The sequence below is a fragment of the Populus euphratica genome, unplaced genomic scaffold (assembly GCF_000495115.2).
Source record: "Populus euphratica unplaced genomic scaffold, PopEup_1.0 scaffold99.1, whole genome shotgun sequence".
Taxonomy (NCBI): Eukaryota; Viridiplantae; Streptophyta; class Magnoliopsida; order Malpighiales; family Salicaceae; genus Populus; species Populus euphratica.
The window spans coordinates 208,749-222,192 of NW_011499902.1; the positions used below are offsets into that span (position 1 = coordinate 208,749).

The following is a 13,444-nucleotide window of genomic DNA, read 5'->3' on the forward strand; positions in this document are numbered from 1 at the left end:
GAATTCCATAAAAGCCTTTATTTATTTTAAGATTGATCATTTTTCTTTGAATTGTGTCTATAAGCTTCGAATTCAAACTCCATCTCATGTAATCAACCTTCAATCGTTTTTGAAAATCTGTTAGAAAGCTCTAGGCTACCACCAACCCAAAAAACACCACAAATAATATATGCATGGATATAAGGAAAAAAAGAATTGAGAACAAAAAAAATGACACTACTGCAATCCAAAATAAAATGTAATAAGGCGTTTGTAGCGTAGCGTACAGTGAAAAACTAAGCATAATCAGTATAGTGCTAATTAATGTTATGAATATTATAGACGTCCAAACTTTGAACATATATATAAAATCATGCATGTACTTTTTCTAATATTATCTTGATACCTTTATTTATAAATGTATTATATTATTTATAAATGTATGAAGAATACCACGTGAACAATCGACGTGGAATATGGAGGTTTGGAGGCACTTATTTCAATTACCTTCAGTGGTACCTTCACGCGGGAGGGAGAAAGTTGTGCATTGGTCACCATAACTGGCAGCATGTCTCGCATTAAGTAACAGATCTGAAAGCACCATCAAAGGCTACGAAGACAAGTGTAATAAAAAGCCAGTCATCCTACGAGCCTTGTTGCCCGAAAGCCGGATGCTTCTGTGGTCTTGGAATAAGAGATACAGGATAAAACCACAATTCCCATGAACACAGTTACACCATTATGCATTTATCATATTATGATGGCTGAACATTCAAGACAACGAAAGCTTCGTGCTATGTTTGTCCATGGATAAAATTAGGACATCAACATTTTGACTGTCTCTGCTCACGAGGCTCCACAATGTAAAACAGTTTGAGATATGACACAACTAGACACGGGGAACACTTGTTTCATTCGTCGAATTCATGCATGTGGTCTAATAGATAGTTGGCCGCCAGTTCTTCATTTTTGTTGCATGCAAAATACACCTCCAATACTATGGCTCGATCAAAGCCCATTGCTTCAAGCTGCCAAATCGACATCATCGATGTAGTAGACCAACAAAAAGATTGTTTTAAAAATAGGAAATTAGAAACTTATCAAGCTCTTTGGTTTTTCAGCATGTGCACTCTTAAGCATCAAAAGCAAGAGAAAGGAGATTATGATCTGATTAAATGCACAAATCTAAATGCAAGAAGACATCAAGTCACCATGGAAGTGAGTTTTCAGAGATGCATGCAAAAGATAATTCAAGGATTTCAATGCATGTGGCATTGAACACCTTGAACCTAAGGCGCAAATATCAATTAATTTCCTGCAATACATGAAAATCTATGCGACAGAGAACTTCAAAACTGTGACTTGGCTGCAAATGTAAGTGATGAATGAAATTCAGCACCAATAATAAAGAAATATATTGTGTCGAGCGATGAACTTACACGTTCAATTGCCTCGCGCTCCTCAGGGGTGACAGTCACTGCTTGTGGCATTGCAGAGGCCAATTGGCCCAGCACATTCCTGATTAAGTAAAGGCAATTTAGAATCACATGCAGGGAATTCTGTCTATATATCATTCTAAATACAGATTCATCTCACCCCTCTCCTTCAACAGGTTCGTTTATCAAGCGCAAGAAATCAGCCTGATGCTCTTGAATGAGACGCATCAGGTATGGATTTTGCTTCCCTAACTCCTGAAGCATCGGCTGCAATACATGAAAAGTCATTGATCATCTTTAGGTTAGCACCTAAAAGTATGGCAACAAGGAGAAACAACCACATGAATTAAAATCCTACTAGGTACCTGTAGGATTTGAGGGTTTGCTTGCACCATAGCTCGCAAGGCTTGGAACTGAAATTGAGGAGGGTTGCATAAGAAACTTCAAGCCAATTAATGAATTTACATAGATCCACAATAAATATCTTCAATACCTGTTGGCTATTGCGTAAAAAATCCAAGTTGCCTGTACCAGCATTAGAACCCGTCCTGTGATGGCCCTAGTTCCATAAGAATCATGTTCATCAATTGACCCACCCTAACGAGGCTTTTAAAGTACATATAAAAGAAATACATACCTGCGGAAAGAGATCTAGTGGATTTGCATTCGGACCGCTATTAGGAGCCACAACTGGTTGTGGAGCCAGAGCTGGAGGATTTGCAGCGTTGCCACTTGCTGGACCTTGGACAACTTGGGCAACTGGTGGAACTTCAGCTTGCTGTGGAATACCCTGGTATTGTAAACCAAATGCTTAAATGACCACTACTATAATAATATATAAACAAACACAACACCTAAGAGTAAAATACTCTTGTAACAAACTAAAATCTCACCAAAAAGGGAGGGAAAGAAAAAACTCTGAATCAAAATATGAAAATGTTGATTTCATTATCATTAATTCACATACGAAAAGTTGATGCATAACAAAGAGAGGTAACAGAGACTTCTGATGGAAAATAAAAATAAAAATAAAAAATTGTGAAGTGGGGATTGTTGCCAAAGTACAGATCTTAGGTGATGAACCTAAATATTAAACAGCATACTGCTATTAAGGTTTAACAGTATTATACAAGAAAGACAATGAGAAGATGGACAGGGGAAATAGAAGAGCTCAAGATGAACCGATAATATTGAAGATAGGACAGTATATACCAACACTCTTTAGTTTACAAGTTTTGTGAAGAAAAAAGATGAACAGAACTGAGCATAACCTAGATCCAGTCACCAAGTTACAAAATTATAGACCCGCAGTTTTTAAATGACTTACAGAGTATAAATATTCAACAGCTCGTTCAGGGTTGTTGAATGCAGCACGTAGAGCACGAACAACTGTTTCTCGGTTCCAGTCTCCTCCACCCATATCAAGAATCTGTTGAATGGTTGCTTCTAAATTACTTCCTGCAACTAGATTTGATGCTGCTTGCCCATACATGTTTGTATCTAAACTGCTTCAATGACAGGGAAAAAAAAAAGAAAAAATATATATATTATTAGTTAAATTTTAACTGCTATTCGATACCTTGTTAATTTCACTTTAAAAACACATTTTATTATTAAAATAAAACTTTAAAACGTGTCATTTTTCTTCATTTTATTGATAACAACACAACGAATTGCACATGTTAACCAAACACTTTATTATTTAACTACATACAAAACCTCACGTTGCTTTGGCTTATTGTGATGTTATTTCTTTTATTGTCTATTTTTAGTTTTTAGAGCATCAATTTTTTAAAAAAAATTTACGTAAATCATAGCAAAATTTATTAGATCAAGATATAATCTCAAATCCTTTAGACCACTAGCAAAAAAATTTCTACTTATTGCCTTTACTCCAAACTTTTCTAGAAAACATACATATTATTTTAATCAATAATAAAAATACATAAGCATATAAAATATTATATAAATTGATTCAACATGTGAATGTAATAAAAACAAGTTTAATTAAATACATATACCATATTTAATAGTTGAAGATTGACAATCCAAATAATAAAATTATTGACATGATAAATAAAAAATCAACTGAATATAGAATTAGCCATTAAAAAATTTCAATTAACTGAACTCATCAAAAAGATGTTTTTATTTTATTAATTATTATAGAGAACTCTGAAAGACTGTAGACTTAAAACTCATGGGCACTAGGGATTCACTATGCCCATGAGCTTCTTCTTCTTTTTTGTTATTATTTTTTTTTTTTTAGTTTTTCCCTTTAAGGACCTAATCGGAGGCTAATTTGGTTAAATTTGTTAAAGAATTGTGAAATTGAAAGACAAAGAACTAAAATGAAACATGCAAAGAAGATGGGTGGTCTTTTCTAATTTTTTATGAAATGCTCAACTTCGTCCTCATTATTTACTAATTATAAGAATTGGGTCCCTTCAATTTTTGAAGTTTCAACGAAAATCAATTTTGATCCAAAACTTTATTTTTTTATTCTTGGTTTGAGAGATGAGATAGAGAGTTGTCAGATTCCAGAGGTGAAGAGAAAAATATTGTTGACACCGTTTTCTATCACCAAAACACTCAATTTTTATGTCAAATAATTTCATTTGATAAGGAGAGTTCAACTTAAGTGTTTTTTTATCTTGAAAATGCCTAAAATAATATATATGAACTTGAAAATAACAGAATATTTTTGGTTTTGCATTGCTTTCGGGTTTTGGAATTGTTTTTTTGAGTTTTTTAGACCATGGATGAGTTTAGAAAAGTTCTAATGGTATTTTCTAAGTGTTTTAGATCAAAAATAAATTGAAAAATAGGTTTTAAAGTCAAAAAGCTTCTACCCCGACTTACCAACCACCAAAGAGAACGGAATCTAGCCGTCATCTTATGTAATTAGGGTCATCTTATGTAATTGGGGTAGACACTCCATCTGTAATCAAAAAAATTATGGGCTCAAGCTCAAAAATAATTCCTTTTTTTCTAAATTTTTTTTTTTTACTTGATGCTTTTTTATATGTATTTTCAAAAAAAAATTATTTATATTTAAATCAATACTTCTTTTCTCTTTTATTTTGTTTATATAGTCTCTTTTAAATAGCAATTATTTTTCAGTTATTTTGTATGCATTTAATTTTTGAAAAAATTATTCTAATTCATCTATAATTTTTTTATGTTTAATATAAATAAAAAATATTTATTTTTACATAATATTTATAATATGTATAACCTCATACATAGTATTTTTTTTTCCTTTTATTTTATTCAATCAATTTTATGTATATCTATTTCTACCATCATTTAATTAAATAAAAATTTAATTTTAGTAAACAAATTCAATACATTTCATATGTATCTATTTCTATTATCGTTTGATTAAATAAAAAATTGATTTCAGTAAACAAAGTCATTCTACACAACTGAATCAAAGTCTCATGTTGCAAAATCAAATATATTGATCTATAAATATATCTATCGAATTTTTCATTTTGTCTTTGTTTATCATTAATGACTTTTTTTTATTTTTTTATATATAGTTCTCGATTTATTTGATTACATGTATGCATGAATTTTTTTATTTATAATTATAATTTTTCAATGAACAAATATGCGTTGAAAAAGCCTACATATAATTTTTTTAAAGGAAAAAATATATCTGCCCTGTGCTAGTTATATTCCATTTGAGTTCAACTTTCATTTATATGGTTATTATTGAATATAATACATGCCAATGGTAATATCAAGATTATGAAAAAAATAAATAAATCAGATAATAAAAACATAATTGTTGTCTAAATAATATTTGGAAAGAGTAAAAAATGAGATAAAAAAAAATGAGAACAAAATCTTGAAATTCAAATTATAGATCAGGATATGAATGCATCTTTTCCATGAACAGGAAATAAAATGATTTTTTAGCTAGAAATCTCAAGACTGGGTTCAAACTTGACATTATATATGTACATTTTATCATATAATAAAAACTATATTCAGATGCGTATAATTTATCACATAATAGTGAGTAGAAAAAATAATTCAATGCGTAGGAAAAATAACTGTCAACGCATATTCCTCCCTCCTTTTCCATATATGCTTCACAAACTCTACTACCCAAAGCACTAGTGTAAACTTGGCCAAATATCAAGCATTCCACCCACCAATCTCAAACCTCCTTTGGCTACATGTCAACTTTTTAATCCAACTTAATCATACTCATTAAATGTTATAGATGATTTATTGCAGTTAGCTAGCATGGCCCCACTAATAATTTAGATTTGTGGTTCTCATTAAAAGCATAAAGAATCCGATGAGTCCTAGTTTTGATTGCAATACAGCTCAAGAATTTAAAACTTAAATAAACAAACACTTGTTTCCTTTGCGATTATAATTGAAATAGGTTACGTCAACTTCAAGATTTTAATAACTTGAAATTGTGTGTAAACGAACTCAACAACTCAAGGAACTTACAGTAAATTTCAATTCATTGCCTAATTTATCAGTAAATTTCAATTCATTGCCTAATTTAAAAATCACTTATAATACTTAAGAGATTTAATTGACAGATTTCTTGATCAAATGAAGATTTATTGCCAAAAAATATCAAAAGTCGATAGGCTATGTATTTTACGCGATCAACATTAGGGCTACAAATAATTTTCTTATTCATAGGAGTGTCAATTGCATCCGTATTATGTTTGATGACCATTAAAATTAAATATTTGAAATCAGTAAGGATGTAAAATAAATTGTTACTCTAGTAGCAAAGGACGTGAAAACAATATTGATTTCTAAAATTTCAGCTAACACATATGAATTTTACATCTCTTTTACAAGCCATGATGATCACTGCATCTGTTTCTTGTTGCTGATCTTACTTTTTTATCACTAACCTTTTCTCTTAGAAAAAACTCACATATTAAAAAAAAAAGAAATCCAAGTGCAAACATGACATATGACACAAAAGATAGGAAAATGAAAAGGGAAACCATCAAATTCAAGCTCAAGACGTGTAGAAAATCCAGTGACTTGAATTATGAAAGCTGTAGATAATGAAACTAACGTTTTTGATGATCATGGTATCATGCCCCTTAACAGTGATAGTAAAGAAGATTGGTTAAAAACCAGTACAAGAAAATACTCACAGAGCTGAAGTAACTACAGCAGGACTGGATTCAGCAGCAGATTGTGGCCTGCAAGATTCACAACTTTAAAATAAAAAAACCAGAAAAACACAAACCCAAGTAATGGCAGAAAATGAAAAGAAATTCTGATATAAACAAAACAGAGAGAGAAAAAGAAAAAGCTTTAAATTCAAAACCCACAAAGCAGCAGCTGGTACAGGAGCTTGAGATGTTATTGATGGTTGTGTCACATTAGAAGGCAAGGAACTCGCAGGTGGGGCCTGTGCAGCAAGCAGTTGCATTAATTGATCTCAGACGGAGCTTAACAACACACTTTGAATCATATTGCTAACAGAGCATCTTTAATTGCTGCTTGTTACGAAAATAAACAAAAGATGAAAGAAGGATGCAAAAAAGTTTAAGATCTGTAAAATTAAATACTACAGTTATCCTCTTCCAAAATCAAAAGATATCTAATAAATGGGTATTTGTTAAACTCGCGGGGGGGGGCATGCAGCAAGCAACATTAATTGACAATCAGATGCAGCTTAACAACACACTTTGAATCATATTACTAACAGAGCATCTTTAATTGCTGCTTGTTACGAAAATAAACAAAAGATGAAAGAAGGATGCAAAAAAGTTTAAGATCTGTAAAATTAAATACTACAGTTATCCTCTTCCAAAATCAAAAGATATCTAATAAATGGGTATTTGTTAAACTCGCGGGGGGGGGCATGCAGCAAGCAACATTAATTGACAATCAGATGCAGCTTAACAACACACTTTGAATCATATTACCAACAGAGCATCTTTAATTGCTGCTTGTTACGAAAATAAACAAAAGATGAAAGAAGGATGCAAAAATGTTTTAAGGTCTGTAAAATTAACTACTACAGTTATCCTCTTATCTAATAAATGGGTATTTGTTAAACTCGCAGATGTGGGGGCCTGTGCAGCAACCAGTTGCATTAATTGACCTCAGATGCAGCTTAACAACACACTTTGAATCATATTAACAGAGCATTTTTAATTCCTGCTTGTTATGAAAATAAACAAAAGATGAAAGAAGGATGCAAAAAAGTTTAAGATCTGTAACCAAAATCAAAAGATATCTAAATAAATGGGTATTTGTTAAGCCAATAAAATTAAAATGCATGTATGATGAGAACATCTTGGCAGAGTTTTGTTTCTTGGAGAGCCATATGGAAAATCAAAGTCACATTTAGAGTGTCCTTTGCTTAACAAGGGGTGCTGGGAGTATGACTTCAACTATGGATAAATAAAATAAAATAAAAGGGAATGGTGTTGATAAATCAGTGCTATCATTGCAAGGAAGCAGCTGAATCCTTTACTTGTTGGTATCATTCGTGGGGTAGACTGTATGGAATTAGCATGTGAGATTGTGGCTGTATGGTTACACCGGGAAAACTGGAGCATTTTGCAGAGGCAATAGTGACCTCTGGGGTTTGTACTCCATCAGCCAAAGTAAATGCAATAAATGAGCATTTGACAGGTGAGAATTAGATTGGGAAACTAAACTTTTGGCACAAGGAAAATGCTTTTCAAACTGTAGGTGATGCAATACTATACAGCATGTAGATTCTAATTCTGCATGTATTTTCTGTTCCCAATAAATGTGTGGCACCATCTTAGTTCCTTCTAATAGAAGGCAAAGCCTTTAAAAAACTCTTGATAGCAAAACTATTAAGATCCTCACAAATCCAAAATTAACTAGGAGATTGAGTAAAGGGAAGTTAATACAGCAAAACCCAAGATCCATTATTTAAGCGTGTGTAAAGTGTAGCTATGTCATTAAAAAATTATCATCCTATAATCTTTAATGCATGTTTTTCCCAAATTTTGATCTTGTACTAGAACTCCATAGATTTTACAAATAGGCTGAAAAATATCTCCTAGAGTATCCATATGTCAAGGGGATTGATTAAAGCCATCTTGACCTCCGGAAAGACAGAAAAGCCTATTTACTTCTTAATAAATCTAAGTTATCCCTTAAAAAAGTATGTTAACAAAGTTAAAATCAGAACACCATGAGTGATTGCATATACCATAATTAATCATGCACACCAAAGTATCTCATCCTAGAATTTAATAAAGGAAAGGATCTTTGCATTCTGCAACCAAAGGAATGAATGTAGAGACCATTTTATACTTTTTTTTTAGATTAACGTGGGTATCCGGGCTAGCTTGCGCACACCTCGACTAATCCCACAGATCTTGAAGTTAACGACCATGTAAGCCTCCAATAACCCTGAGAATTGTAGGACTCGAACTGATGACCTCTGAGGAGCAAACCCAAAACCTAACCAGTTGAGCTACACCCCTCAGGATTAGAAACCATTCTATACTTACTTGGCTTGGTGGTGCAGCTGGAGCAGTTGAGGGTCCACTAGATGAAACCTTACTCTACACATGTTTGAGCACATGCATAAATCAGTGATCATAATTCATATAATTTCTTGCATCACACTTGAAAAAAGTAAACTAATGTTATTCAATTTACCAATCAGACAACATGGTTAAAAATAAATTACATCAGACTTAAAATGGAAAATCTACCATCATTTTTCATCGTTATTCAAATCAAAATTAACCATGTACAAGTATTCATATATAGAATTCCATTCTTATGACCATGGTTGCTAGAATCTTATGATCCACTAGTTGAATCTTATGATCCATCTCAATTCGCATACAAAACAATGTGAATTATTGGGTAGACTGCAGATGCATATGAATATTGTGATTCAGTCACGATTCAATTCAATTCAGTGAGTTTTACAAGATAACTCTAATAGAAAATGAATGTAAAATTCATAATTGTAAAAGAGATGGTAAGAATAGGAATGTTAAGACTAGAGATCATATATGCCAACAACTTATAAGCAATTTTCTTTGATAAATATTTCTACTTGAAACTGAAATGAATTATAAATTAAATTTTTGCAAAGAAAGAGAAGGGTGATGATTACTTTTTATTAAAGCAGGGGTCTGGTAGTTTAACTAGTTAGAAGATAGCTTTTAAATATATCATAAGTTAAAGAGCCTTATTTAAAATCTATCTTCTAAATAGTTAAACTACTAGACTCCCTGGTTCAATAAAGTTAAAGAGCCTTTAGAACGATCAAGTATCATTGAAAAATATGTTGAACTTTAAGACTTTGGGATCATTAGTTGACTAAGAACTAATAAATTAAATGAATTGATGCACATTTTGTTTAGTAAATGGTCAGTTTTCCTTAATTTTAAAAACATTTAGCATGTTATTTATCTTCCATAATGCCATTTCCTTTTGTTACTAAATCTTACAATTCACAGTTCTATAAGATTCAGAATCTCAAAAACCAACTCACAAGTTGATCTCAATTTGACAATCATGCATATGAGCTATTAAAATTTCAAAAATCAATACAGGATTCTTATACACCAATAAATAAGTTCAGAAAATACATCTGCAACAAGAAGCGACGAAGCCATATCATATTTTATAAGACAAGTAAAGCTGGGTAAATGAATATCAGCATTACTATGTTGGTATGAAAGGACTGAGGAACCCAACCCTTGAGGTACAATAATATATCCTTAACACTTGAGCTACAAGAACATACCAAAAAACAATATTAAGCTTCGTATATTTCTTCATAAGAAATAAACTAAAATATATATATATATATATACACACACACATCACAAGGCAACTCCTGCAAGCACCTCTCTCACTACCTTTATTTCCATGGAAAATGAAAGATAACAAGATTCCACTCTACCTTTATTTCCATGGAAAATGAAAGACAACAAGATTCCACTCCCCGACAAATCTAACCACATCTAGAGTCAGTTCGGGAAACTTTTCCCCATCTTCACATGGAAAATACAGAGAATTAATTAAACAAGCAATAGGAGTTATCTTGTATAAACATCAAATCTTTCCAAGTGCAGTTAATGAACATAACCGAACTTCCAAAACAAGGACTGAATATTGGATTTATGCAGTTGTGTTTATTCAAAATTCGCAGCATTTCCTTTCACTTAAAAGACTTTCCTTTCATCATTAAAATGAGCAACAAAACCAAAAATACTCACCTTGCTTAACATAACAACAAAAAAACTACTTTCAGAAACTTTATTTTCATCCAATGTGGTATCATCCTTAAGGACTTTCCCTTGATAAACTAGCATCTGTTGTGCCGCTGGATAAACATCCGCTCCCTGTACACTCTCTATGTTTTTCTTAACATCAGCCACCTAAATTAAATTAAAAAAAAAACACATAAATAAATAAATCACCTGCAGCATCACCATTTTCAATTATACTAAACTACACAGGTAAAAAAATTGATAAAAAAACAAACAAAGATGTAAAAGCCTTAATAACCTAGAAAAAAAAACCCAAAAATACACTGAATTGCAGTTAATTACGAAAATTAAACACTAAAAACGCGTATTATAGTTTCAATGGGTGTAATTAGCGTGAAAATCGAGGAATTTAAGCGAAATAAGAGGGTTAAATTACCGTATCTTCAGGTTTAACTTCGATCTCGAAGTTGGTACCCTTCAAAGTCTTTACAAAAACCTTCATTATCTTGAATCCGAATAATAGTAGATTCCTCTCCGGCGGGTGAACACTGATATCCGTAGCCGCCGGCGAGAGAGAAAGGGAAAGAAAACGAGTAATAGACAAAGTACAAGACAGTGAGAAATTAAAAACATGGGCTTGGTTTTGTTGGATGTTAGCTGGAGGAAGAAGGGTAGGAATTGAATAACGGCTATGTTTCTTGAAGTGATGTGATGCCCAGTTATTTGATGAAACGTGTAGGAAGGAGGGAGTCTGTGCAACGTGGTGTGTTTTTATTGGGTAGTTAGGAGTTTTGGAAATAAAAAAGAAAAAAAAAAAAAGATAAGGTTTTGTCTACGTAAGGAGGGGGAGAGAGAGAGATAGTCCAGAGACATAGATAAATGCAGTTGGTAGATTTTTTATTTTGTGTGTCAATGAAAATGGAGGAAGCTTCTTCTATCCCCTCCGCTGTGACTTTAAAAACTCAAAGGCAAGACGGTGGAGAATAAATAGGGCAGCTATCACCCCAAATATAATTAAATGTTAAAATAGTAAAAAAATAAATACGGTTTAAAGATATTATAATTTAAAAACATGATATTTTAATAATATCATATTTCACAACATGATTTTTTATATATTGCATGTTTTAGAATTGCAACAATTGATATTACGTATTATTGAAATATTATGATTTGTAATTATTTTGAGAAATAGTTGGATATTTAATAAAATAGTTGAGTATCAAGTTTTTTGTTATTTTCGTGTTTTAAGCCTAAAACAATTTATAAAATTATAGTTTTGTTAATTTAAAATTTTATTTACTTTATAATTTTAAAAAGTTAAAATATTTATAATTTTATTAAAATTTGGATAAAATTTCATCTATATAGGAACAATTTTATCAAGCTCGTTTAAGTGATCCCTTTTCTCTATTACAACATTATCAAAAGTTAACTTATTTATAAAAGTTTTAAGTTCAGTGCAATAAACATTAAATCCCATGAATATTATGATACGAACTTCACTTTTTTCGTCAAGACTATGAAGATATAATACGAGCTCTCAACCTTCTCATAACAAAAATTCAACCTAATATTAATAAAATATTAATTTTAAATTAAAAGATAAATATATAAAATTTAACAATTAACATATATTAATCATATGTGTGTGGTCCTTTTAACTTTATCATCTCAAATAAATCTATTTTTTATAATATCTCCCATTTTATACCACTTACATTTTGATTCTTGTACACATTATAATTAAACAAATATTGAGTTTGATCACTAAACTTGGTGCTCAACTGAGTATATAATGTGTCACTACTGAACAATAGTAACCAAATCATTTTTACTACTAAATATTTAACCAACCTTCAAATGAGACATTCCATGCATACATTTATGATCAAGTGTCTAGTCATGTGAAACAACAAAACTAAGCCTAGAAGCATATCTAAATGAAGAAAAAAAATAATAATATCATTATCAACATCATTTTCATTATCACTAGGCTTAGAATAGTCAAATAATAATTTATCAACAAAAAAGTTGTCAAAATCATATCATCTATCATTTGTAACAAATCATCTAATAATAAGCTATTTCTACATCTGCCAATTGAATTTAAAGGACTAGTAAAAATTGAAATACACATAGATTTTAGTTGACTACTCACATATAATATCATTAACACGACCAAAAGATTGTTATCTTCTCCCAAGTGCAGGAGTGTCAAAGTAATAAATAACCCGGCAAGATCGGGGTCGAACCACAGAGAGGTTAATTGTACAAATTATAAACAACAACAATAGTAACAATAACAACAACAATAATAATAGTAGCAATAATAATATTAATAGTAGTAGTAGTAGTAGTAATGACAATAATAATAATAATAATAATAATAATAATAATAACAATAATAAAGAAAAAGAAGAAGAAGAAGAAAAGTTGATGAGAACTTTGAGATGGAAAATTAACATAAGGATTAAACAATGATAACAAACAATGTCAAGGTTAGAGGATTGTCACAGGGTTAAATTTTTCGCAACGAAATTCAACCCAATGCGGCAGTCTAGTCCCAACTAAACTCAGTCTTACCTTCCCTTTTCGCTCGTGTTTCCTACGACTACGTGTTTCGCTCACCCAAGGAAGTTCCTACAATTGCCAAGTCGTAAACAAAGAACAAACACAAGCAAGCACACCAAGTTTACAAGAATACCTCTCAACCTTTATTTATCTCATCAACAAAGGATTACACAATACAAGTGTGTGTGCTATGCACAAAATCGCATGCTACACAGCAGAGGCTTGGCA

General features: G+C 31.4%; 1 protein-coding gene and 1 long non-coding RNA gene across 7 annotated transcripts; one reads left to right on the forward strand and one right to left on the reverse strand.

The window, feature by feature from the left end:
- Positions 1-698, forward strand: LOC105132988 (uncharacterized). Its single transcript, XR_843680.1, has 2 exons — positions 1-221; positions 603-698. It is a non-coding gene; the product is annotated as an uncharacterized LOC105132988 (long non-coding RNA).
- LOC105132986 (ubiquitin receptor RAD23d-like) lies at positions 696-11,460 on the reverse strand. 6 transcript variants are annotated; one of them, XM_011036747.1, is made up of 12 exons: positions 11,079-11,460; positions 10,649-10,810; positions 8,918-8,971; positions 6,746-6,825; positions 6,566-6,628; positions 2,743-2,920; positions 2,053-2,205; positions 1,909-1,974; positions 1,781-1,828; positions 1,576-1,682; positions 1,419-1,497; positions 696-1,007 (listed from the first exon to the last, which is right to left on the reverse strand). In XM_011036747.1, the coding sequence occupies exons 1-12, from the start codon at positions 11,142-11,144 to the stop codon at positions 891-893; spliced, it is 1,173 nt and encodes a 390-aa protein (XP_011035049.1). In that variant the 5' UTR covers positions 11,145-11,460; the 3' UTR covers positions 696-890. The 6 variants fall into 6 exon arrangements, with proteins under 6 accessions (XP_011035049.1, XP_011035048.1, XP_011035052.1 ...); XM_011036746.1 differs by having other exon boundaries at positions 2,743-2,923; XM_011036750.1 differs by having other exon boundaries at positions 6,566-6,613; positions 11,079-11,459.
- Positions 11,461-13,444: the final 1,984 nt, after the last annotated feature.

Bases quoted from the DNA above. Each gene is read 5' to 3' on its own strand.
- LOC105132986 (XM_011036746.1), bottom strand. From the start codon at position 11,144: ATGAAGGTTTTTGTAAAGACTTTGAAGGGTACCAACTTCGAGATCGAA. The intron at 10,811-11,078 runs GTAATTTAACCC...AATTTAATTTAG, and splicing joins AAGTTAAACCTGAAGATACG to GTGGCTGATGTTAAGAAAAA. The intron at 1,829-1,908 runs GTATTGAAGATA...CCTCAATTTCAG, and splicing joins TTTTACGCAATAGCCAACAG to TTCCAAGCCTTGCGAGCTAT.